This window comes from Sminthopsis crassicaudata, chromosome 2 (genome assembly GCF_048593235.1).
Source record: "Sminthopsis crassicaudata isolate SCR6 chromosome 2, ASM4859323v1, whole genome shotgun sequence".
Classification (NCBI taxonomy): Eukaryota; Metazoa; Chordata; class Mammalia; order Dasyuromorphia; family Dasyuridae; genus Sminthopsis; species Sminthopsis crassicaudata.
This window is the reverse complement of record NC_133618.1, coordinates 124,478,210-124,503,925: the sequence shown is the minus strand read 5'-3', so window position 1 is coordinate 124,503,925 and position 25,716 is coordinate 124,478,210. Positions and strand designations below refer to the sequence as shown.

At 36.6% G+C, this 25,716-nt stretch overlaps 1 protein-coding gene across 5 annotated transcripts in view; it reads left to right on the top strand.

The window, feature by feature from the left end:
• ADD2 (adducin 2) overlaps nt 1-25,716 on the top strand; it is a 170,298-nt gene that overhangs the window by 98,261 nt on the left and 46,321 nt on the right. For 3 of the 5 annotated variants that reach the window (XM_074287198.1, XM_074287200.1, XM_074287199.1), the window contains exons 2-9: nt 2,858-3,073; nt 4,446-4,584; nt 4,746-4,793; nt 6,840-6,991; nt 7,535-7,615; nt 15,830-15,979; nt 18,001-18,144; nt 20,594-20,692. In XM_074287198.1, the coding sequence (XP_074143299.1) occupies nt 2,891-3,073; nt 4,446-4,584; nt 4,746-4,793; nt 6,840-6,991; nt 7,535-7,615; nt 15,830-15,979; nt 18,001-18,144; nt 20,594-20,692 (996 nt within the window). In that variant the 5' untranslated portion in view covers nt 2,858-2,890. The remainder of the gene's footprint in view (nt 1-2,857; nt 3,074-4,445; nt 4,585-4,745; nt 4,794-6,839; nt 6,992-7,534; nt 7,616-15,829; nt 15,980-18,000; nt 18,145-20,593; nt 20,693-25,716) is intronic. The other 2 variants (XM_074287201.1, XM_074287202.1) reach the window with 1 other exon arrangement.

Sequence of the window (25,716 nt, the reverse complement as noted above, 5' to 3'; positions counted from 1 at the left end):
AGTTAAGCTAGAATGCAGAGTATGAAAAAGGAAGTAATATATACTAAGACTGGAAAGTTATATCCTTAGACTAGAAAGACAGGCTATGAAGGATTTTAAGTCACAACCAGAGAAGCTTGTATCTGAATCTAGAGGCATTAGGGAACCACTAGATGGTTTACTGAGGATGGCAATGATATGATCAAACCTAGGCTTTAGGAAAAAAATTTTTGACAACTATGTGGAGAATATTTTGGAGGGAAGAGAATTGAGAAAAGGGTTCCATTTAGAAGGCTATTGCAATAACCAAGACAAGAGATGATAAAGACCTAAAGAAGACTGATGTCTATGTGATTAGAAAGAAGGGGACAGCTACAAGAGATGTTGAGATAGAAATATCAAAATTTGGCAACTAATTGGATATATGAGAGGAGGGGGAATGAAAAGACAATAATGTCAAGATTTCAAGACTAAATGATTGAAACAATAGAATAGAATGAGGCATTAATAAAATGCAAATATATTATGGACTCGTAAACACAAAATATTAGAGAACAACTATACAACTCCCTAATTTTATAAATAAAGACAGGGAGGCTTAGACTAGGGAAGTGACTTCAGACTTGAAGTAAAATCAATGTGATGGAATAATAAAGCTGGAAGCAGAGCCATACCCTTTTAGAGCATCTTAGGGTATTGATCCTCTGGGGGCAGCTGGAAGTCACTGTCTTCCCAGTTACATTTGTTGGAACTGCCTCCACCCCTATTGCATATACCCCTTTTATTTCTTTTTTCTTTTCTGAATCTGCCTTTGATAATACCTTATATGTAAATATATAGCACTTTATAATAGACAAAATATATTCTCTCTTTATGTTTGTACATGCCCACAATAATTTCTGGGACTTAATACAAACTTCTATAATCAGTCCCATCTAAAAGGGACTGAAAAGATCATCTTATCTAATTATTTACAAATTAATTTGTTTATAGAACACCTAAAAATTTGAAATTTATTGACAACCCATAAATACTGATCCAGGGGAGCCTGGGAGCATGGATATAATATCCCAATAAAAGAGGAGTAAAATATACACTATTTGGCCTATTTTCATACTGAATATGATCACATATGATAAATATTGACTATACATGTGTGTGCACATACATACACACATTTTCATATTTGATGAGTAGATTAAACTTATCCAGGCTCCTTCACACAGAGTGTATGGACAAATATTATGTGCTGACTTGATTACTATGTTTTCACACAGGCATGCTGAGGTTCTCAAAGAAAGATCACTACCATACTTAAATGGGAGTGACCATGTTGTGTAATCCTCTTATCATGTTAGCTCTAGATCCCTCAGCAATTTGACTTCTGTATAGAGAACGTACATTAATGGTACTTTTAGATCATAAATATCACTATTTACTTAATAAGGAAAAATATATATCAATGTAACTGATAATTCTGGAACTATAAAATTCCATGGTTTCTTTCTCAGGAATTTTTTAAAGTTCCTTCATGAACTTAGCTTTTAAATTGAACAGATGCTTCCATTACTAAGCTCAGTTGATCCACACTATACTTTTACTAGAATTTTAGTGGGCATGGCATTTCAGCCAAGCTAGCTAATCTGCTGGGTGAGTTTTTTGATTCTTTGTTTCCAAGCTGTTCTTCTGCTGTGCTAGGCTTTATTCTTGAAAAGCAGCTATAGTATCCATCACTTCCAGGTTTAAGCTTGGAGGATCTCTACTTCTAAAACCTGTCTTCTCATATTTTTTTCTTTTCCTTTGGGTCCTATCTATGAATGACTCTATCTTAACTTAGGACTGGTAACTAAATTCTCATTTTTCTATAATCCCATAAAATATTATAGTATCAGAGCTAATAAGGAAAACCATTCCTAGGCTTATGCCTTTTCTACAGGGCCCCCATTGTGGATGTTATAGTTGACTCAGATGTCACCTGAAATTAAATAACATCATCTGATAAAAGAAAGTAAGGCCTAAAACAATTAGCCTATAACTATCCCCCCCTCACTGATGGATGGAATAATCCATAATCCCTATTACATATATACTTTTTACTTTTTTCTCTTTCAATCTGCTTTTGATGATATCTAACATTTAGGTTTATAGTACTTTGCAATATATTAAACATAGTATCTCTTTTATATCTCATAACAACTCTATGAAGTAAAGAAAACATATTTCTTATTGAGTTTTAATATTTTTTCAGTTATATGAAAAACAATTTTTAATATTTGTGGGTTTTTTTTTAAGTTTTGACTTCCAAATTCTCTTCCTTCTTCCTCTCCTTTATCTCTGAGATGATAAACTATCTGATATAGGTTATACATGTGCAATCATATAAACATTTTTCCACATTAGTTATTTTGTAGAAGAAAACTTGAACCCCTCCCAAAAAAGAATAAAGTTAAAAATAGTGTTTCAATCTACATTCACAGTCCCTCAGTTCTTTCTTTGGAGGCATATAGCATTTTTCATCATGAGTCCTTAGGGATAATAATAGGAATTGTTAATTCCATTTTTCAGATGAGAGATAAAGTTTTGGAGATACTGTGACTGCTTGGGCCATTAAATGGAAGAATAAAGACTTGAACCCAAGTCCTCTGTCTCCAAGTCCACTGCCTTCTTAACTCTATCTCAGAACATTTGATGTTCACTTGAAACTCAATTCACTCATTTACAAAGGCCAGTATGATATCCAGAAGTATTCCATACCTCTAGCTCAAATTTGGAGGAATCCAAACCTGATCCAAACCTGAGACTCCTTTGCCTTTAGGGATCAATTCATCTTAATATAGACCTTACTAACCTTAATGCTTACTCTCCTTTCTGCTTATAGGACTCGGAGAGTGAACTATAAACTATCAGGAAAATGAGTGAAGAAAGTGCCCCTGAAGCCACTTCCCCTCCACCTCCCCAGGGGCAGCGCTATTTTGACCGATTCTCAGAGGATGACCCCGAATATATGCGCCTTCGAAACATGGCAGCTGACCTCCGGCAGGACTTCAACATGATGGAGCAGAAGAAGAGGGTCACCATGATCCTTCAGAGCCCTGTAAGTGGGACCTCTTCTGGGGCCAAAGGGAAGATTGAGCTAGAAATGTATGGAAAGAGTAGGGGATAGGAAAAAGGCTAATTTATGGGTTTCTTATTTTGGAAGGTTTTTTTTTTTTAATCCTTGTTTAAATTTATAAATAGAACATCATTCTCTCATTGAGAGAAGGTGAAAATTTATGCCCAGTGATCAGGAGTTCAATACAAGATAATAAACTCCCCATCACTGCAAATCCATAAGTAGAGCCTGGCAATCTATTTCTTGAAATTGTTGTAGAGGGGATTCTTATTCTCACAGGAATGGGACTTGATAAATATCTTCTAACCCAGAGATTCTATGATTCTCTGAACCTGACTTTTGTTTCTATATTTTTATAACTGGTGAGCTAGGGATTGTGGGCCAGAATACTAGTAGAAGTGGAGAGATTTGAGTTAACTCTCCACCCTTCCACAGCACAGGCCAGAGTCCTAATAAATCTCTGAGAATAGGAAGATTGACAGATTGTTAGAACAGTAAGTGGCCTAGAAGACAAGAGTGCCACCATGTCTTGGTTATGACCTCATAGTCTAAACAGCCAAGTTTAGAATCAAAGACTCTTAAACTTGGATCTTTCAGCTTATCTATCCCAACTCCTCATTTTAGAGTTGATAAAACTGAAGCCCAGAAAGGTAAATCCACAATCACAATTAAGAAAATATTTTCCTACTTTGGGAGAAAAAAATATTTTGTTACAAAAGCTAATAATCTTTCAGAATATCTGGATTCTGTTTCAAGGGAGTGGCAAGAGAATTGAATTTGTTATCATGAGGCCTGGATTCAAATATTAACTTTTCTACCAATAAAATATTGAGGAAAAAAGTCACCTTTTTTTCCTCTGGTTTTAGTTTCCTTAGATGTAAAATGAAAAGACTGGACTAGAAGATCTCTAAGATCCCTTTCAGATCTAAATTCTATTCTATTGTGTAAGATCGTTATGTGTAACTCTGGATCAGTTATACAATTGCCTAACTCAGTAGTGAATATGAATCATAGAGCAGGGGAGCTTGGTTTCCTTGGGGTCTTCTCATTGTGACCTGACTAGAGCAATTTAGAGGTGGAGCTTCTCCTGGAGAAACAATGGAATTGGTCCCAGGGAGCCCAGAAAGGTCAGACAGAATAGAGTCTGGCTGACCAAGGTGCTCCCTAGTGTTTTCCTTCTTTAAAAAAAAATTAAATAAATAAAAGGGCAAGGTGGAGCTCTTCAACCATCATTTTAGGGCCCCTTGGCTGAAGCGAGGGAAGAAGGAGATAGGATCAAAAGTGGTGGGATTCCGGGGATTGAATAATTTATGAAGGAACCAGTCAGTATAAAAGCCATGGAATCCTCCTTCAGTCTTTCAGGGAGGAGCTGGAGAGCCTTATCCAAGAGCAGATGAAGAAAGGAAATAATTCTTCGAACATCTGGGCCCTTCGGCAGATTGCGGACTTCATGGCCAGCACCTCCCATGCTGTCTTTCCAACTTCTCCCATCAGTATGTGCTGAGGGAAGCCAGGGGTAGGGGATGAAGGAGAGAATGGGGAGTGTAGAGGCAGCAGCTGTTGCCGGGTTACCAAAGTGGGTGAGGCTGGGCTAATAAGTCTGGTGGGAATTGCAACCTCAGAGCTATTATCTCTTTGCTCTGTGTCTCTGTAGCTGCTGCTGCTGCTGCCTCCTGCATAATTTTCCCTACTCAATCTAGAGGTGGGTGGATCCAAGGAAGGGACCCATGAGAAAGGCCTCATGCATGCCAGTTATAATGCTGATGTGGAGGAGACAAAGAAAACACATACATTGTGGAGCTTTTGTGCAGGACCTGGGTCCTCATATAACACATTTATACACCAAGGTTTTATTATATCTTAAATATGGTTATATTCCTTTGCTATCATTCAGGTATACTTGGAAATGCTGGGGCTTGGCAACCAATTCAACGTTTTATTTTATTCCAGCCTTATTAATAAAGAATAATATCTCTTAATTTTGATAAGGAAAGAAAGCGGGCAAGCTACTAGTTCTGCTGAGTTTTAGGGCAGTCACACCATTATTTCCTCCATCATCAATCTTCTTAAATCAGCCACTTAAACCAGTGAGTTCAGGAACAAACTGGATTTCATGTCTGACCATTTGTCAAGAATATCATGGAAGAAATTCCTGATTAGGTTTCAGCTAGACTAGGGGCATTAAGATCCCATGATTCTGTGATCTGTAGATAGGTCGGTTATGAATCCACATAAGTTATTTGTTTCAACAAACCTTCTTCCCCTTCTCCCATTTTTATAATCTACTTCCAAGCACTAAGTGTTATGAAATCTATAATAGGAATAGGAATCTAGACCTGTGATTTTACTGATATAGAGCACTCCTTGGTCAGAAATCCCTTCTACCAATGAATACAGTTTGGTGGTTTCTTCACAACTTCGAGTTGCCTGTAGTACAGAGAAGGTAAGTGATTTGCCCAGGATCACATAGCCTGTATGTATCAGAGGAAGGACTTAAATCTATGTTTTCCTGTTTCTGAGTTTGGTTCTCTATCTATAAAGCTGAGTCAAATAACAATATTAATGTGTGTGTGTGTGTGTGTATGTATATATTTATAGATACCTATTTTGTATACTCATATGCATATATTATTTTACCTTATAATATTTAAGCTCCCTGAGATGAAGGACTATTTTATTTTATTTTATTTATTTTGCTGAGGCAATTGGGGTTAATTGCCCAGGATCACACAGCTAGGAAGTATTGAGTTTTTGAGGTCACATTTGAACTCAAGTCCTCCTGACTTCAGGGCTGGTGCTCTATCCACTGCGCCATCTAGCTGCCCCCAAGGACTAAAGTTTTTTTGTCTTTGTAACCCCCCATATTAGATGATTAGCAAATGCTTGTTGGATTGATAATAACCTACATTTCTATATATTTAATGACTGGAAAGCACGTTAGCACTACAAAGATAATTATTAATTCCATTTTACAGAGGATGAAACAGAGACATGAGAAAGTTAAAATGATCGGCCCAATTGTCAGCATCAAAATTAAAAAACACAAGCCTTAAAACAAAGAGGGAGAGAAAAAAACCACAGACCTTCTAGCTCCAGGACCATCATATCCTCCTTCCTTTAACACAGTTTGTCTTCTTATCCTTGGCAGACCAACTCTAGGATATAGTGCAAAGCAGAGAGTATGACCTAAGACTTAGTATGATAGATTAGGAGTCAGAAATTACAGGCTATTGATTTGACTTGAGGATAAGTTACTGAACTTCTTCTAAACCTCAATTTCTCCAACTTTTCTTACAAAATAAATAATCTATAGGAAGAGCTCTAAAGCAACGAGATTATTAAGAAATTGGCTGCATTTCTGAGGAGGGAAAGCACAAAGTACTAGATGAAGAGAACCCAGAGAACCTCATTTCAAGTGCTATCTCTGATTCAGGCTGGGTCTATGATTTGGGGAAAATTGTTCAACTTCTCAGTTCTCAAGTCTAAACACTTAGTTGAAGAAATTGTCCTGACTTGCATTGGTAAAGGGAATTCCCTCATCAAGGATTTCCCTGTTCCAATAAAAACACAGGTCCTATTCCTATTCCATTGCTTATATAAGCTTATAAGCATAACAAATCTTTATTGTTGGAGTATTATGAAGAGTTTTGACCCTGTGAAGGTTAGGGAAAGAGAAAAGACTTCAGTGGCCAGGCTGCCATATCTTGGGGTATCAGCTCTGCTCCCCCACTCCCCTGCCCCTCCATAGATCTCTCCATGATGACCCCCATCAACGACCTCCACAGCGCTGATTTGCCAAACTTGGCCAAAGGGGAACGACTCATGCGCTGCAAGATTGGCAGTGTCTACCGACTCTTAGACCTATATGGATGGGCCCAACTGAGCGACACTTACGTCACGGTGAGGAGAAAGTGGGATATATGTTGTGGGAAGGCAAGTGGGGCTGGTGTGGGAGACCTATTAATACCTCAACAAGTCCTACCCACCCAGAGAGATTCCAGTGCTTGGCTATGCTTCAGGGTTTCAATGAACATGGTTTTTGGCCTTCCGTGTATTCTATCCATTATGACCATCTAGAGCAGAGGCAATTTATGGGCAATCCTTCTTGTGAGAGCTGTTTTATCCTCAGCTCTGCCCTTGATCCACTAGTTGAGCCCTTTCATTTCTTTGCCTAGATTTCCATAGTTCCAGAGAAAGAGCAAACCTTTTCTACCTTCTACTTCTCTCCTGAAAAAATATAGAAAATGAAGTTATTTGAGATGTTAAGTGTTAAGTGGTGGGAGCATGAGAGAAAGGTATTGGGAAAATACCCAGAGAGACTTGTAAGTTCAAAAATACTGAATATAAAATTTCAGGAGAGAGTAAAGAATGGAGTCTCTATGGGAATATACCAGTTAGTCTTAAACCAGAGTTTTCCCTTAAACTTGTGTGTCCTTCCTTCAGCTAAGAGTCAGCAAAGAGCAGGATCACTTCCTGATTAGTCCCAAAGGCCTCTCCTGCAGTGAAGTCACAGCTTCCAGTCTGGTGAGTACTATTCATCTTTTTTCCAATTTCTCCTCTCACTGTCAGTCCTTATTAATTAAAAAAAAAAAAAAAACGGGGCAGCTAGGTGGCACAGTGGATAGAGCACCAGCCTTGAATTCAGGAGGACCCGAGTTCAAATCTGGTCTCAGACACTTAACACTTCCTAGCTATGTGACCCTGGGCAAGTCCCCCAGACTCAGGGGGGGAAAAAAAAAAGCATGGGACTCACCACCACTTAAATATTATTCCCTCATTAGCTCCTCATTCTGCTCCTCTAAATCAACATATACCTATAGCTACCCTCTTAATCTAGTGTCTCTAATTCCTCAAGAAATTATTGCATCAGTCTGTTACTTGATCCTGACTCAAGTCTCTCTCCACCCCAGTTCATCTTCTACTCAGTAATTAGATCTTTCCAAAATACAGATCTGATAATAATATCCCTATTCAATAAACTCCAATGGCTCCCTATTGTCTAAAGAATCAGATATAAAATCGCTTATTTGCCTTCAAAGTCCTTCATAAGTTGGCCCCTTTCTAACTTTCCAGTCTTCTTACACCTTAGATCTTTCCATGTGTTCTGTGATCCAATGACAAAGGCCTTCTTTACTATTTTTCTCACATCTCCATTTCCTAACTAGACATTTTTACTGGCTGACCACCAAACTTAAAATATTCTTCATCCTGATCTCTGCCTCTTGACTTTCATAACTGCCTTCAAGTCTCAGCTAAACATTCTGCTTTATAAAGGAAACTTTTTCCAGTCCTCTTTAATCTTAGCGCCTTCCCAGAGACTATCCCCAATTTATCATATATGGAATATGTGATAAAGACAAGTTGCATATAAGTGTATATAGACCTATCTAAATATGTGTCTATATATTTATATATCCATATATGTACATATATATATATATATATATAGTTTATATATAGTTATTTGCATGTTGTCTCTGCCATTGGACTGTGAATTCTGTGAGAGCAGGGATTGTTTTATTCTTTCTTTGTATCTCTAGCACTTAACACAGTGTCTGGAGCATAGTTGGCACTTAATAAATACTACTTGACTTACTGACATAAGGCACTATGGTCAGAAACTAAGGTAAGATTTCAGAGATCTAGACTACTTCTTAGAAATCATCAAATTATTCAAATTAGAAGGGACCATAGAGATCTTCTTGCCCAATTGACTTGTTTTTCAGATGTGGAAACTGAGGCCAGGAATGTAACTTGTCCTGGAATCCCTAGATTTCTACAAGACTCAACTCAAGCAGCATCTTTTATATAAAATCTTTCCTATCCTTCTAACTGCCATTGCTATATATTCCCCATACCTAGTACCTATTCTGTAAGTACATACATTACATATTACTTTGGGTGTGGGGAGAGAGAGAGAGAGAGAGAGAGAGAGAGAGAGAGAGAGAGAGAGAAGAGAAGAGAAGAGAAGAGAAGAGAAGAGAAGAGAAGAGAAGAGAAGAGAAGAGAAGAGAAGAGAAGAGAAGAGAGAAGAGAGAGAAATTCAGAAAGACAGAGAAGGGGAAAGAGAGATACAAGGAGGGAGGGAAAATAAGAGAAGGAGAAAGGAGGAGAGAGAGAGAGGGAGAGAGAGAGAAAAAAAGGAAAGAAAGAAGGGGTAGAAATAAAAGGATAGAGGAAGAAAGGGAAGGAATGAAGGAGTAGAGGAAGAGCACATGTATGAAAACACACAAATTATGTGTCTTTCCTGAGGGAATGCAAATTCTTTAAGTGAAGGGAGTATTTTACTTTTAGCTTTGAAATTCCAGATCAGAGAGGGAAGAGGCAGGAAGAATATTATTGCAATTCAGCCGCTCATCGGCTCCCCATCCTTTATGATTAACTCACCTTCAAAATCTAGGCAGAGTCAGAATTCCTCCAGGAAATTAAATTCAAATCAACATTTATTAAGCACTTACTATGTATTGAGGGAAATATGGCTAGACAATACTGTCTAATGGAAAAAAAACCTGAAGATTTTAATGGACTACAATCTCAATATAAGCTAACATCATTATGCGACAGTCAATTTTTTTTTTTTTTTTAAGGAAATAGAAATTAGATCTTGAGCAACAATAATAGACTTATAAACACCGGAGGTAATAGATTCCTTGGCTGTTAAAGGCTACACTTAATGAACTTATCCTTATACAACTGTATCACAATCTTTTCTTGGACTTTTGAAGCAACAGTTTAAATTTTTTGATACATCATGGAAAAAGTCACCACGTAAGCCCAAGGCGCTATTATTACTGTTTCATATTAATTTTGATAATGTATCTAATTCTTGGAAATGGTGATTCCTTTTTTTCACTACTCCACTTTTCCCTACAATTGAATGCCTTTTTACATTTCCCCTATTCCATGGGTTTCCATTTTTAAAGAATTCAACATATAGGTTCTTCCACTTTTTGGGAGACAAGGCCTCAGGCAGTAGACACATGGACTGCTGCTAGGCCTTAATTAAAGTATATTTCCAGCTTGAGATATAACTCTTAGAAGTCATGACAACTGAGATCTTTGGGGGGAGAGTTTGACCATGAGGTAAAGGAAGAAGGTTGACTGAAAAAGAAACTATTATCCCAGGAAGGAATTTTAGAAAATTTGACACATCAGGGGAGAACCTCATAAAGTGATGAAGTAATTAAACAGAAAAATTCTCAGATTCTATAAAGATTGTGTGTTTAAAGTATGGGAAAATCCTTCCATTGATTAGGATCATTAGTGAGAATTCAAAAAAGTTTGAAGCAATAATCTGACAGTTATTTTCATTTTATAAAAATCAGCATTCCAATTATGTCAGCTTGGAGGAAGGCTTAGAGTGAAAGCTGCAGGGGCTCTGTCTTGTTCTCCATTTTTATGAATGTCATGGAAAAAAACAGAGATCAAATGCTTATCAAAGCTGCAGATGACAGAAGTTGGCAGGAATAGATATTAGATGACAGAATTAGGATGCAGTATTTCAGATAGCTAGAATAATGAGTCAAGTATAGCTAGATGAAACTTAATTAAGAGTAAGTATAAAATTCTTTCTTTCAATTGAAACAATTAAATTCAGAAATGTAGGTTAGATAAGGTACCAGTGAAAAAAGTGTTCTGGTCTTAGTGGATGGAAAAATTAAGATGAGCCAATAGCATCATATGTCAGCCCCAAAAGATTATAAGTTGTACTGATTGAAATGAGAACATAATTCTGTCTTCAGATTGCATCATACCACATTTCTAGTATTGTGCTCAGTTCTGGACAGTCCAGTTTAACAAGCTAGAGGATCAACTAAGATCAACTACCCATCTAAAGGAGAGAAACCAGGATGCTGAATAGTCTGGAAATCATAGTGATATTTAGTCTAGAAGATGGGAAGATTTCAGGAGTCATGTTTATTGTCTTCAAATTGTTGAAGTTTGCCTCCAGGAAGAGAAATTAAGCATATTTTGAAAGACAGAACTGTGATCTGTGGGTAAAGATAAAAGAAAGACAAATTGTGACTCAGTCTGAAAAAGATCTTTCCAGTATTAGAACTATCTTATATTGGAATGGACTGACATCTGAGATAGTGTGTTCTCCATCACTAAAAGTATCCAAGAAGAGATTGGATATCCATATGATAAGAGATGTATAGAGAATGATGAATCAGGTTGAATTAGATAACCTATAATCATCAGGGCAGCTACATGGCACAGTGGATACAACACTGGGACTGGAGTCAGGAAGACTGAATGTGATTTGCCTCAGTTTCCTTATCTGTAAATTGAAGTAGAGAAGGAAATGGTAAACCACTCTTAGTATCTTTGCCATGAAAACCCAAAATGGAGTCACATGGAGTAGGACACTGATGGAACAACAATTAAAAAAAAAAAAATTATCAAATCAGACTTTTAGAGTTGAAAGAACCTTTAGGCATCTTGTAATCTAATCTCACTTTACTGATAAGGAAACTGAGGCTCAGAGGAATATTTTTGTTGGTTTTGGTTTCATTCATGGACAGCCTGACAAGAACATTGTTGTTTATACAATACAGAGTTGGAAAGCTACACTTGATTACTGACACTAATCAAGTTAAATCAATTTAACCGGGAGAACTTCATTATAAAAGAGCTAGATGTTTAGATAATTAACTTTCCATTGTACTTTTTCTAATAACTTTACTTTGGCTTCTTCAGAGAGATACTGAATATTTTGCAAATATCCAATTATTTAGGCTCCTAAATATATTGACTTTTAAACTTCTAAGTTTCATATAAAGTTCTAGGAAAAATGGTAATTTGCTCTAAATACTTAGGAGTTCACAGGACTTATAGCTAGATGAGATCCTAAAGGTCATCTAGTCCAGCCCCTCATTTTGCAGATTATAGAAGACCAAGAAACCTACTCAAATCCACAAAACTATTATATTCCAGAGCCAGAGTGCAAACCCAGGCTTTCTTTCTAACAACAAACACGGAGATCATACACCTGCCCACCAGAAACAACTGGAATTTCGTGTCACTTTCCCAAACATCAGGGTCTTTGGATACCCATGTGATTTGTTCAGCTAAGTGTAGGAGAAAGAGGCAAAATCTGAAATCAGCAAGTATTCCATGTTAAATTAGCTAATAAAAATTTGATTCTTAAAATCCACACTAATGGAGTCTGGTTCAGCCTAGTTTGTCCTACTCCCAGAGATTCATCATATTGGTATCACATTTATTGAACAATGAATTTAGCTTTAGCCCTGTTGTAGCTCAGAACCCTGAGCTGAAGTGGTCCATCAAGTCTCAGCACATTCCTAGGAAGAACTATCAGAGCATATCATTATTTTTGGCAAGTATGTTATTTTTAAAAGCAGAATATCTGTGAATATCTTTAAAGAAAATTTTTAATCTGGTTCATTCAATTATCATTTTTAGTCATTAGCTTTTACCTAGTCAAAAAAAAAAAAAAAAAAAAAAAAAGAAGCATTTATTCAGTGCTTACTATTAGAAAGGCACTGTGTTAAGCACTGGCAATACATAAGCCAAAAAAAAGTCCCTGATTGCAAGAAACTCAGTAGGAGTGGAGGAAACATGCAAACAACTATGTACAAACAAAATATATACAGGACAAATTGGGGATAATCACTGGGAAAGTACTAAGATTAAGAAGACTGAAAAAAGGGTTCTTATAGAAGGTGGAATTTTAAATGCGATATAAACAAAGTCATAGAAAACAGTAGGTGGAGATAAAGAGGGAGAGTATTCAGGCATAGGGGACAGAGAGTGAAAACTTCTATGTTCAGAGATGGACTGTGTTATGAGAAGAGCAACAAGAAGGTCTATGTCACTAAATCACAGAGGATGTGTAAGAAGACTAGAAAGATAGGAAGGGGCTTGATTAGGAAAGGCTTTAAAAGCCAAATAGAGGATTGCATATTTGATCCTGGAAATAATCGGGAGCCCCTGGAATTTACTGAATAGAATAGTAACATGATCAGACTTGTGTTTTAGAAAGATTAATTTGACAGCCAAATATAAGGTGCACTGGAGTAGAGAGACATTTAAATCTGTTAATTGCTATTTTTGAGTCATCAGTATAATACAATAATGTAGAGCTGAGGTAATAAAGGTAGTAGCAGTATCAGAGAAGAGAAGGGAACAGATCTATACAAGGCATGTTACAAAGTAGAAATAATGATTTGACAACTGATTTGCTATGGGGAGTAAGAATGAGTCAAGAGCCCAGGACGACTCCTAGTTTGTGAGCCTCGGAGACTGAGAATTTGGTGGTGCCCTCAACAATAACAGGAAAATTAGCAAGAGGGAAGGTTTGATTAAAAAGATAATGAATTCAGCTTTGCATATGTTGAGTTTAAGATGTCTACAAGACATCCAAGATGCAGAGTCCAAGAGGCAATTATAGATACAAGCCTGGAAGTCAGGAAAAAAGCTGAAGACTAGATAAATAGATCTGTGAGTCATCTGCATAGACATGATAATTGAATCCATGGTTGATTTCCCAGACTGAAGTCTTTCTCTTTTCCAGACCAAACTGAAAAATGCATTCTCAATATCTATAGTCCAAATTAAGACAAAAAACCTTTGAGTACAGCTCTGTTCTAATCCGATACCACAGTTAGCAGTTTAGGAAAGGAGATGCTATGAGTTAATAAATTTGCCTGTCACATAAACACAAAGGGCATTGTGTTTCACTGTCTGGGTCATGAACACTTCTTGTCACTAAACAGCCAGGTTAAGATTCTGTGATGTTACTTTTCTGTCCAAAGTCTGTAAAGGTTGCCAGAGAAGTACTGAACACTAAAAGAAAATATGGATTCTTTTTTATTATTATTATTATTATAGCTTTTTATTTACAAGATATATGCATGGGTAAATTTTTAGCATTGACAATTGTAAAACCTTTTGTTCCAACTTTTCCCCTCCTTCCCCCCACCCCTTCTCCCAGATGGCAGATAAATCAATACATGTTAAATATGTTAAAGTATAAGTTAAATATAATATATGTATACATGCCCATACAGTTATTTTGCTGTACAAAAAGAATCATACTTTGAAATGGTGTACAATTAGCCTGTGAAGGAAATAAGAAATGCAGGTGGACAAAAATAAAGGGATTGGAAATTCTATGTAGTGGTTCAGAGTCATCTCCTAGAGTTCTTTCACTGGGTGTAGCTGGTTCAGTTCATTACTACACTATTGGAGCTGATTTGGTTCATCTCATTGTTGAAGAGAGTATTGTTGTTGGAAATATATAATGATCTCCTGGTCCTGCTCATTTCATTCAGCGTCAGTTCATGTAAGTCTCTCCAGACCTCTCTGAAATCATCCGGTTGGTCATTTCTTACAGAACAATAATATTCCATAACATTCAAATACCACAATTCATTCAATCATTCTCCAACTGATGGGCATCCACGTAGTTTCCAGTTTCTGGCCACTACAAAGAGGGCTGCCACAAACATCTTGTACATACAGGTCCCTTTCCCTTCGAAAATATGGATTCTTTCAAGTCCAAATTCATATATAATAGGGGGAGAAATGTCATCTTGGGCAGCTATAGTGCTGTAGCATCCATGCTCAGGATTTCAGTCTTGACAGGAAATAAGGGATAAGGTATAGCATAGGAACAGCCATTTATTTTTATTGATATTTCCTTCCATTCTTCCTCCATTTATTTTTATTGATATTTCCTTCCATTCTTCCTTTTTCTGTTTCAACTTTTGTGTTTCTCACTTCCAATTTCTTGAACAAATTAAGATCTCAAGATCATCCTTTTGGAGGTAGAAGAGCTCTTAGAGACCAATTTCTCTGATTTTACAAATGTGGAAAGTGAATTCATAAAAGGTTAAATGATTTTCCCAGAGTCACACAGGAAATCAGTCACAGAAACAGGATCTGAATTCAGGTTTTCTAATTCCAAATTTACTGCTCTTTTCACCATACAGTAGTAACTCTTAGGTGACTTCTGAGGTGAAGTCCTCCTTCAAGCATACTCATAGAGAATTTTGGGAAATGTTTCCAAAAGAATATGACCTAATCTCAAAGAAAGGACTTGGTACATTATAGAACTTGGTACCATTTTTCACCTATAATCTTTTAAGGTTTACAAAGTACTTTCCTTACAACTCTGTAAAATAAAGAAATGAAAAGAAAAACCTTGAAAGACCTAAAGTGACATTACAACATAGAGACACAAGAGGGACTCAAACCAACATGCTTTACATTCTTAGGATCTGTGATTTTTCCCCGGGTATGTATCCTTCGACAAAAGTAGATTTCAACCCATCCACATTTTAGTAGAACTAGTCTTCAGCTGGCATTGGGGCCAACATAATTCATTATCTAACATCCAAACTCTTGATGATGAGCATCTTTATACCTAATCCTCAGATGACAATTAATATCTACTATGTAGGAACTGTTCTAGGGACTGGAATTATGAAAACAAAAGAAATGAAACTAGTCTTGCTTCCATCAGGGGAGATACCATATACCTGTGAAATATAGATATTATATAATTTCTATGTTAGTAACACTTGCCCAAGTCTCTCTCCCCTGGAAGAATTTTTAAGAAATCAGGATCACTTTCACACAATAAGGAGACACTAGATAGAATAAGAATTCATCAAGAATGTTTATACCCATATATGTGGTTGTGAGCACTATGTGTGTACACATATCTTCCTTGCCATAAGTCTCCCTTTTCTGCTTTGCCCAATTCCTCAGATCAAAGTGAATATCCTTGGTGAAGTGGTAGAGAAGGGCACCAGCAGCTTCCCCGTGGATCCCACAGGTTTCAGTCTGCATTCAGCCATTTATGCAGCCAGGCCTGACGTGAGATGCATCATCCATCTGCATACCCCAGCCACAGCAGCGGTAAGTGATTCACCAGTCTGCCTCTAGGCCCAACATAGCCTATCTACTAATCGCTATCTCCTTGCTCTACAATTCTTTCTAGGAGGCCGGCAGTCTCATTTGTTCCATAAAGTAACAAATTCATTCTTTAAAATAGTGCTGGCCATCACCAGAATGGAGACCCCAGAGAGATTTCCTGATACTTATTTGCCAGAAAAATCAGGCTAACCAGGTTGTAGGTCCATTCACTCAGTATGTGCTATGATCATTGGGAACATTCATGGTCCTTGGCCACCAGCCCTAGGTCTATAGGCTCAGGAACAAACAGAATTCCCAAAATGTGCCAGTCAGACAAACATGTATTAAGCCCCTGCTCCATGTCAGGCATTGTGCTGGGGAAATAAAGAAAGTCTAAAACATTATGTTTGCCCTCAAAGAATTAAGTCTAACATGATCCCTTATTCCTTAAACTAAAATGCAGAAATAATAATTACAATGATTTCTTGTCCTCTCTCCAAACATGATCAAATCAACCAGTGGATCAAAAAACATCTGTCAAATGTCAACAGTATTCTTCCTTGAATTATATGACACACTTACGTCCCTTAAGAAGTTTACAATGATCTTGACTATGCTCTAGTACCTTCAACTTCCATTTATATATTAGTAGCACCCTTGTCCCTATCATACAGACCTGACACTTTAACATTATCCTGTGCATCCTTCCAGTAAAGTGTAAGCTGCTTGACAAAAGGAATTGTTTTATTTTTTTTCTTTGTATTTCTAGCCCTAGCATATTGCTTTCTATATGGACTAAGGGTAGAAATTGGACTTGTGATTTCACTGGTACAGAGAGCTCCTAGTGGGGAATTTTCTTTACCATTGAAGATCATTGCCTTCTCTACAATTTATTTGTCGTTTAGAGAGTGACTTAGAGCACTGAGAGGTTAAGTGAATTCCTTAGGGTCAATTAACCAGGATGAGTGATAGGCAGACTAGAAAGCTTAAATATAAGATACATTTACTCATTTTTATAAAATCCATTTGATTGGATTGTCTTGAATTTAATTACTACTTAGTAAAGGGGGAAAAAAATCTAATTTTCAATGAAAGATAGTAGAAGCCTGGCTGTACCAACCTTCCCACACACTGTTTTGGGAATAGAATGAAAAGGATGGGAGAGAAGAAAAGAAGGGAAAAGAAGAGATATACTCTGAAGTGGATAGCACCTTCTCTGAAGTAAGAAAGTGAAATTAAAGCTGTCAAAAGGAACAGGAGTTTCCCTTCCTCAAGCAATATGCTTTCACGCAATAAAGATATGCTGTCTGTCTTTATCAGAACTCAATGCTGGGGGGTGAGGAATGAGGCCGTTTGTCTCTTGGAAAAAGAATACTCTCCAAGATCAGCCATAAGGTTTCCTAGATGTTCTGAATGGGACTCACTATAAAGAAAATTAATATCAATGGCAAGTGTCTAGCACCCTTTCCTTATCTAACTAACTTTATGTCAAAATATGAGCCTTCTGAGTCAATATGCATGTTACAAATGCATCAAGACATTAGATTAATACTCACATTATAACTTCCCCACATTACAATGAAAGGAAGGAGCAATACTTTAAAAAAAATGAAGATAAGTTTTAATAACATTTTTTGCCCTCTCTTACTTTTTCTTGTTATCCTGCCTTTCTTTCTTTTCTTTCTTCCCTTTCATTCCTTTCTTCCCTTCCTTCCTCCCTTTCCCCATCCCCTTCTCTCTTCCTTCTCTTCTTCTCTCCTTTCCTATTCTCTTTCTCATTTTCATACCTTCCTCTTTCCTTCTCTCCAATTTCTTTATGTTTTGTGCATGTTTGTACATAAAAGTTTGTTTTCAGTATCAAATCCAGGTGTCTAAATTTTGTCACCACAGCTTGTTGAGGAGCATCAGACCAGAAAAAAACAGTTTTGGTATTCTCCAGGCCCTTGTTCATCATATTAGTAGCAAGGTGAAAAGTCAAAAATTATAGCACACAGGATGGTGACCCTTTCTCATTATCTCTAAAGGTGTCAGCCATGAAGTGGGGCCTCCTACCTATCTCTCATGATGCACTGTTGGTAGGGGACATGGTATACTATGACTTCAATGGAGAAATGGAAGAGGAAGCTGATCGGATCAATCTGCAGAAGTGCCTTGGACCCACCTGCAAGGTTTGATTTGGGCTTTTACAGGCAGAAGTCTCTGGAGTGGGCCTTGTCACAGACTAGTGCTGTAGATGGGATTGTACTTTAATGGTGGTAATAAGTAGGGAGATGACAAGCCAAGTGAGAAAAGAGTCCTACACTGGAAATCAAGATTAGTAGCTCCTAATCTTAACTCTAATCATGTCTAACTGTGTATCCTTGGACAGCCAACGCTTGCCTATTGGTAAACTGGTAATGAATATTATAAACTATTCTTTGAACAACCTGAAGAATTATCATGGAATCTCAGAGTTTGAAAAGTTAGTTGGTCCAATTCCAAGTCAGATGAAAGAATATCCCTCTTTCAAAATCTTTGACAAGAGGCTATACACTCTCTGCATGAACATACCCTTGGGGAGAACTCATTATCTCACCCGTATGACTCTATTTTTACCATTTGTATGACCTTAATTGGGTCTCTTCTTTGATTAAGATCCTTTCCGGATCTTTCCGATTCTAAATCTGATGGCTGATAGCAGACATTTAATTTCAGAAGTTAGAAAATTTTGTATATTATGGTTATGATTAATAATATTATTAATAATAGTAGCTATCATTTTATAGTGCTTTAAGATTTCCAAGATTTTTTATATACTTTTATGTCATTTTATCCTAAAATTTGTTTTTTTTGGTTTTTTTTTTTTTTTGAGATTTGTTCTTGTTATTGTTGTTATACTATTATTATCCTCATTCTGTTATTATCCAGCCACTTTTGTCTGTGTATGACTCTTCATGACTTCCCTTTGGGGTTTTTTTTGGCAAAGATACTGGAGTGATTTGCTGTTTCCTTCTTGAACTCATTTTACAGAGGAAGAAATTGAGGCAATAGTCACTTGCCCAGGCTCACACAGCTAATAAGTGTCTGAGACTGGATCTGAACTCATGAAGATGAGTTTTCCTGATTTCAAAACCAATCTATATTCTCTGGCACTAATTGCCCTCTTCCTAATTTTATAGATAAGGAAACTGAAGCAAACAAAGATTAAGTGACTTATTCAAGATCACATAGCTAGTAGTATCTGAGGCCAAATTTGAACTTCTTAATCCAGATTCAGTGCTCTATCTACAGCACTAACCTAGTTTAACTCAAGATATTGAGTCAATATCTTCCTCTTTGTGTCTTTTATTCTTTGCTCTGCTGGGCCAAATAGGAAAATCTTTCTCTTCCACATAACAGCTGTTCAGATACTGAAGAATGTTATAAAGATAATGGCTCCATTGTAGAGGTTTTGTGTGTATGTGGTTTTTTTGTTTGTTTGTTTGTTATTAACATATAATAAAACCTATGGCTTAGAGTTGTGAGCTCTTTGAGGCAGGTCAGGGGAAATGGATCAATACAGAGGAATTTGAGAGGGGTCTTCCACATCACTTTCTCTCACAAATCTATAAGCTTTTCATGTTCTTCTCAAGTTACTGAATTGAGAGGAAGTAAAAGAAAAAAAATTAGCTTACTACAATGACAAGAATACTTATTCCAAAGCAGAAATATTCAACCCCTTAGTGATCAGTACATTGGAATGTAGTTGACAGTGGAGAAAAAGAGATTATAATCTATCCAATTATATAATGGAAAGAGGGACATGTTTTAAGAAGGTGCCTCTTTGAGGCAGCTGGGTGGTATAGTGGATAAAACACCAGCCCTGACCTGGATTCAAATCTGGTCTCAGACACTTAACACTTCCTAACTGTATGACCCTTGAATCTTGATCTTTTGCTGCCCCAGATGCACAATCTATATTATTCTATTTTGAACAAACAGAGTTTCATGCTGCCAATGTTAACAGTGACAATGTATATGATCATTTTGAATTATAGAGCTTAAGGATCATCTATTTTATCATTCTTCCCCATCCCCATTTAATAGATGAAAAAATTTAAGCAGAGTGCTTTCACCCAATAAAGATATGTTATCTGTGCACTCACTTCTGGAGGTAAGAAATGAGGCTATTTGTCTCTCAGGAAGACCAGTAGTAAGGTCCCAAAGACTTTAAGAGATTTGACCACAGTTGCACAACTACTTAATGGCAGAGCAAAGACTGGAATACAAATGCTCTCATTTACAATTTTTTCCACTATAAAATATGCGATTTCCCTCCCAAAATTGGTTTTAAACCCAGCAGGCTTACAAAGTCCAAAGCTTCAGACACCCAGAGAAACCTGAGACATTAACCTTTGGTTTACAGAGACATTTTTTTTTTTTTGTTAAGTTTAAGGTGTTTTTTCTAAAAGGAAACCTTACTGTGGATAAAGCAGCTTTGGGTTAAGATAATGTAGAAACAAACAAACAAGAGTGATTGAGACTTTGCAATGGGAAAGAAGAGAAACCAATAAAAAAATTTTTTAATAAGATTTTGTTTTTTTCTTAAAATGATTGTTGGGGAGTTTGTGATTTTAATTGTATTATAATCTTCTGCAGATCCTGGTGCTAAGAAATCATGGAGTGGTCGCTTTGGGTGATACTGTTGAGGAAGCATTTTATAAGATCTTCCACCTACAGGCAGCCTGTGAGATACAGGTAAATAAATGTCCCCCTAGAGCTAAGCCCTGGGAGTGGGCTATAATTGATTCTGTTCTGCCCAGACCAGAAACTCTTATACTCAGAATATTGCCATGAGACAAACACAAATAGAGGCAATGGCTCCAGAGCAATATTAAAATTCATGTTATTTAGGAGGATGTCTAGTATCTATCAATCAGTTAACAACATATATTATGTACTAGAAACTGTGCTAGACACTAGGAATACAATGACAAAAATGATACTATCTCTCCTTTCAGAGAGCTTACACTCTATCGGAGGAGATTATATATATATATATATAGTATAGTGTGTATATTATATGTGTATGTATATATATGTGTGTGTGTGTGTGTGTGCAAATAAATATATTCAGAAAATATGCAAAATAAATAAAAGGTGGTTTAGGGAAAGAAGAAACTAAAAGCTGAGGGAAATTAAAGGAAGAGGGGGAAAATGATAATAATCATTTATACGGTGCCAAATATGTGCCAGGCACTAAGCTAAGTATGTTACAAATCTTATTTCATTTGATCCTCACACCAACTTTGCAAGATAGGTGCTATTATGTTTTCATTTTGCAGTTGAGCAAACTAAGATAAACTTATTTATTCAGTGTCTGAAGATAGATTTGAATTAAATTCTTTTTGGTTCCAAGCCCCATTCACTATCCACTGTGCCACCTACCTGCCCAAGAAAGGCTCCCTGTAGAATGTGCAGTACTTGAGTTAAGTCTTGAAGGAAACAAAGGATTCTATAGGGGAGGAGAGAACGAATATGAAAAAGAAACTACACAATAGCACAGAAATGGAGTGTGTTATGTGAGGAACAGCAAGAAGTCCTCTTTGGCTGAACCATAAAGTACAGTGTAGTGGAAAGAATATTATAATTATATCTTAAAAGCTATTGTTTTATTTTTCAGTCATGTCAGATTCAACATAATCATAGACTTCTGTGAGGTGTTCTTGGCAAAGAGACTGGAATGGTTGCCATTTCTTTCTTCACCGTGTCCCCATTTTACAGATGAGGAATTGAGGCAAATATAAGTGACTTGCCCAGAGTCACCCACCCTATACCTGTCTGAGGCCAGATCTGAACTCAGTTTTTCCTGATTCCAAGCCTGGTAATCTATCTACTGTACCACTTAGCTGCCCCATATGACAAGTACAAATCCTGTGACACTGGGCATGCCATTTTTGTTTTGTTCAGCCTTCTGATCTACTAAATGAAGAGTTTAGATAAGATGAACCCTGAGGTTCCTTCTAGCCTAACATTCTATAATTCTGAGGGGACAATGGATTACTGAGGAAATAGAGGTAGTTATTTTGAATGACTTTTATTATTACATTAACTAGATTCTCTTTATTGAATTAGTTAGCTGTCAGCATATTCTCTCAAGAAACTTTCTGTAATAATCATGATAATTCATATTTATATGGTATTTTACATTTTACAAAGTATATTTTTACAATATGTTTCATTTTAAAGATAAGGAAACTAAGCCTTAACATGCTTTTTAAACCCTAAAGTTTTATGTAAATGTAAATAATAATTATGTCACCAGCTCACATCTTCTATTTTTATGTCTATTACTTCATCTAGGACACTATAATGTAGATAAGAAAAAAAGTTCAGGAGCAGGACAAAGGCAGCAGGGTCAGCTGAAACACTTGGGAGGAGGGGAGAGATGGAGAGGCCCAGAAAGGGCAGACCAGGAGGACCAGACCAAAGAGTTCTTAGAGAAAACTGGGGGGGAAAAAAAAACAAAAACAATCGAAAGGACCTACAGTTTACAGGAGAAAGGGGAGGAGGAAAGATAGAGTGGGAGAGAAAGGGGAGGAGGAAGGGAAAGAGAGAGGGAAGGACAAAGAAAGAAGAGGGAAGAGAAAAAGGGAGGGAAGGGATGGGAAGGATAATAAAAAAGAAAGGAGGGAGAAAGAGCAAGGGGGGAGGAAAGAAGGCAAAAGGAGAGAGAGAATAGCCTTGGAAAAAAGTGTCTGTATATGAATGAGATAGGATTAGCACAAAATGGGTTAAAAACCGGACAAGTGATTGGAGAAGGTGATGTCTGAATCTGTCTTGGAGACAATTTCTTGAGCTCTTTGTCAGAAGTCGTTCTAATGGCCTGTTGCCCTCTCCTGGTAGGTTCTGACACAGCAGCTCAAGTCAGAAAATAAATTCTACTCTGACTTTTCCAAATGCAGGCAGCTGTGTCCCACTGGACAAAAATTTGCATTGCTTTTCCATTTTCCTGGTTCAAATGCCTGTTGCTCTGATGTATTATGATGAATAATCCATTAATGAAAGGCAAAATATTGTCACTAAATACATAAAAATAATGGGGAAATGCCTACAAGCATTGTTAATAATTGGATACCATCTATTAAGAACTTGCTGTGTGTTCATTGAGCTAAGTACTAGGGAGATACTGCATTACATAAGTGTCCCTGCTCTCGTGGAGTTTGCTATTTAAAAGATACAAACTCAAAATGCCCCATCACAAATGCACTAGAGAGGAGGTACAAAGTATTACATTAGATCTAAGGGGATGACACTATTGGAAGGATATTCTTTTGTAAGCATTAAAACACTATATAAATGCTAAAACATTAAACCTTTATTGTTGTATTAGGGAGAAAAAAACAAAGCAAAGTCTGGATTAAATGGATTACTATTCATTTTGGCATTAAAAAGCCAATGTGATAATTATTTAATAACAATACTAATATCTTACCTTTATACAGTACTTTAGAATTTACAAACAATGTCCTCCCAATAATCCTATGAGGAAGATGAAACAATTATTATGTCCATTTTATAGATGAGAGAATTGAGTCCAGGGGGCTGGCAGATCCCAGAATTAAAATTTAAGGTTTCTGACTCCCAGTCCAGCACTATTTCCACCACACTGTGCTAGTTTTAAAATATGGAAAGTAACAGTGAGATTACCATCTACTCTGAGAATCATTTGACATCCTTGGTTCAGCAATTTTGGCAACAGAACTGAGACAACCCTGGCTCCTGTAGGGGTCCCACCTCTCTGCCTCTGTGACCATATGAAACACTCCAGTCCTGTTACAATCAGTTTTAGTGGCTTGAGGTTATCAGAACATCACTCATCATTTCTCCTGAGGACCATGTCTCATTGCTTTAGATCAGCCCAGAGCTAAAAGAAAGTGGGTCATCACCCAATAGTGGCTGGCAGCTTCCTGAGCCATCTGCAGGCAGGCAAAGAGAAACACAGGCAGTCCTTGCCTCCATCTGCCACCCAAACCCATGAAGATACAGAGAATTGGGAGGGTGGTGCTGCTACAAAAGGGTGGGCAGTTTTAATGTTCTTCATTCACTCATTATATATTTATGTGTGTGTGCATATGTGTGTATATATATATATATTATATCTCTACTTTTCTATTTATCTAATCTATCTAGTGCCTACTTTGTACAAGGAATTATGAACCAACAAAGCAATTATATCTGTCAAGATATACAATATTGTACAAGTATTATCGTTCACTTATGCCCAGAAAGAAAGGAGATTAATTTTCTTATGTATACTCTACAATTAGAAGTTGTCAAACAAATTTCTAATTGATAGCAATAGAAATGTAAAGAAATAAAATTTTAAAAAAAGCTGTGAATTAGAAGAAAAATATGATATAGTATTTGCTCTCAAGAAGTTTCTAACCTAATAGTGGAAAAAAGACGTCACAAATATTGAGGGGGAAAGGAAAAGAAGGAAAAAGGGAAGGAGAGGAAGAGAGGGAGGAAGAGAGGGAGGAAGGAAGAGTTTAGCAACAAGATAAGAATTAGAGGAAATATAATTGTTGAATGTATTAAACATATACTTAGCCCTAGGGGAAAGGACAAAGAGTTCTGATAGAAATTGTAGATGCAGATTTTGGTTTCATATAAGGAAAATCCCCCTTAGAAGTAAATAAAAGCTATTCCCAAAATGGAATGGGCTGCCTCAAAAGATTGTGAGTTTTCTATCTCCAGAGTCCTTCAAGCACAGTCTGGCTGATTACCTGTTCAAGCAATAGAGGGGATTTCTGCCCAGATAGGGATTGAACTACATTATCTTTGGATTTCCTTATAACTCTGAGATTTTGCGATTTGAGAAGAAAGAGCACTCTCAGCTGGGTGGGCATTAAGAAGGGTTGTTCATAGAGAAGAGGACTTTTTAACTTATAAAATCTTATTTTTATTGCTACTATGTTTTTTATATCAAATTAACTTTTGAATAAAAATTTCCTTCTTTTTTATCACAGTGAATATATTAAAAAAAGATTTTAAAGAGAAAAAAATTCAGCAAAAAATAACCAACAAAGCAATTATATCTGTCAGGATATACAATATTATACAAGTATTATCGTTCACTTATGCCCAGAAAGAAAGGAGATTAATTTTCTTATGTATACTCTACAATTAGAAGTTGTCAAACAAATGTCTAATTGATAGCAATAGCAATGTAAAGAAGTAAAATTAAAAAAAAAAAAAGCTGTGAATTAGAAGAGATTAAGTTCACCCCTAGATTAGCACTGCCTGGGAGTCTGTTCATGGAGATAACTTTGCTAAAACATTTCTATTCTTGACAATTTCATATATTTAGGTAGAAGTGAAAGGGACATTAGAGATCATATCATCTAACTTTCTCTTATTACAGACACTGAAATGAGGACAAAACAGGTTAAGTGATTTATTTGTCAAACATTTGATTAGTGTAGAAGCTAGGAGTTGAATCTAAGTTTCCCAAATACTCTTTGTTCTCCTTGTTGCTATTCTCTTCCAGCAGCATTATGAACTCCAGCAATGAGAAAATGATTGACAATATCCATTTTTACAGGTCTGTTTGCTAGTTAGGAAAGTTGACAATTCCAATGATACCACAATGGCCAGAAATATTTTTGGAACTCCTCTTCTGGAATTGTCTTAAGAGCTAGTGGATTTGGTTATACAAGAAAATCATCTTCAATGATCAAACTCAGGCCTGTGATCTCATAAATTTGAATGTTTCTTCC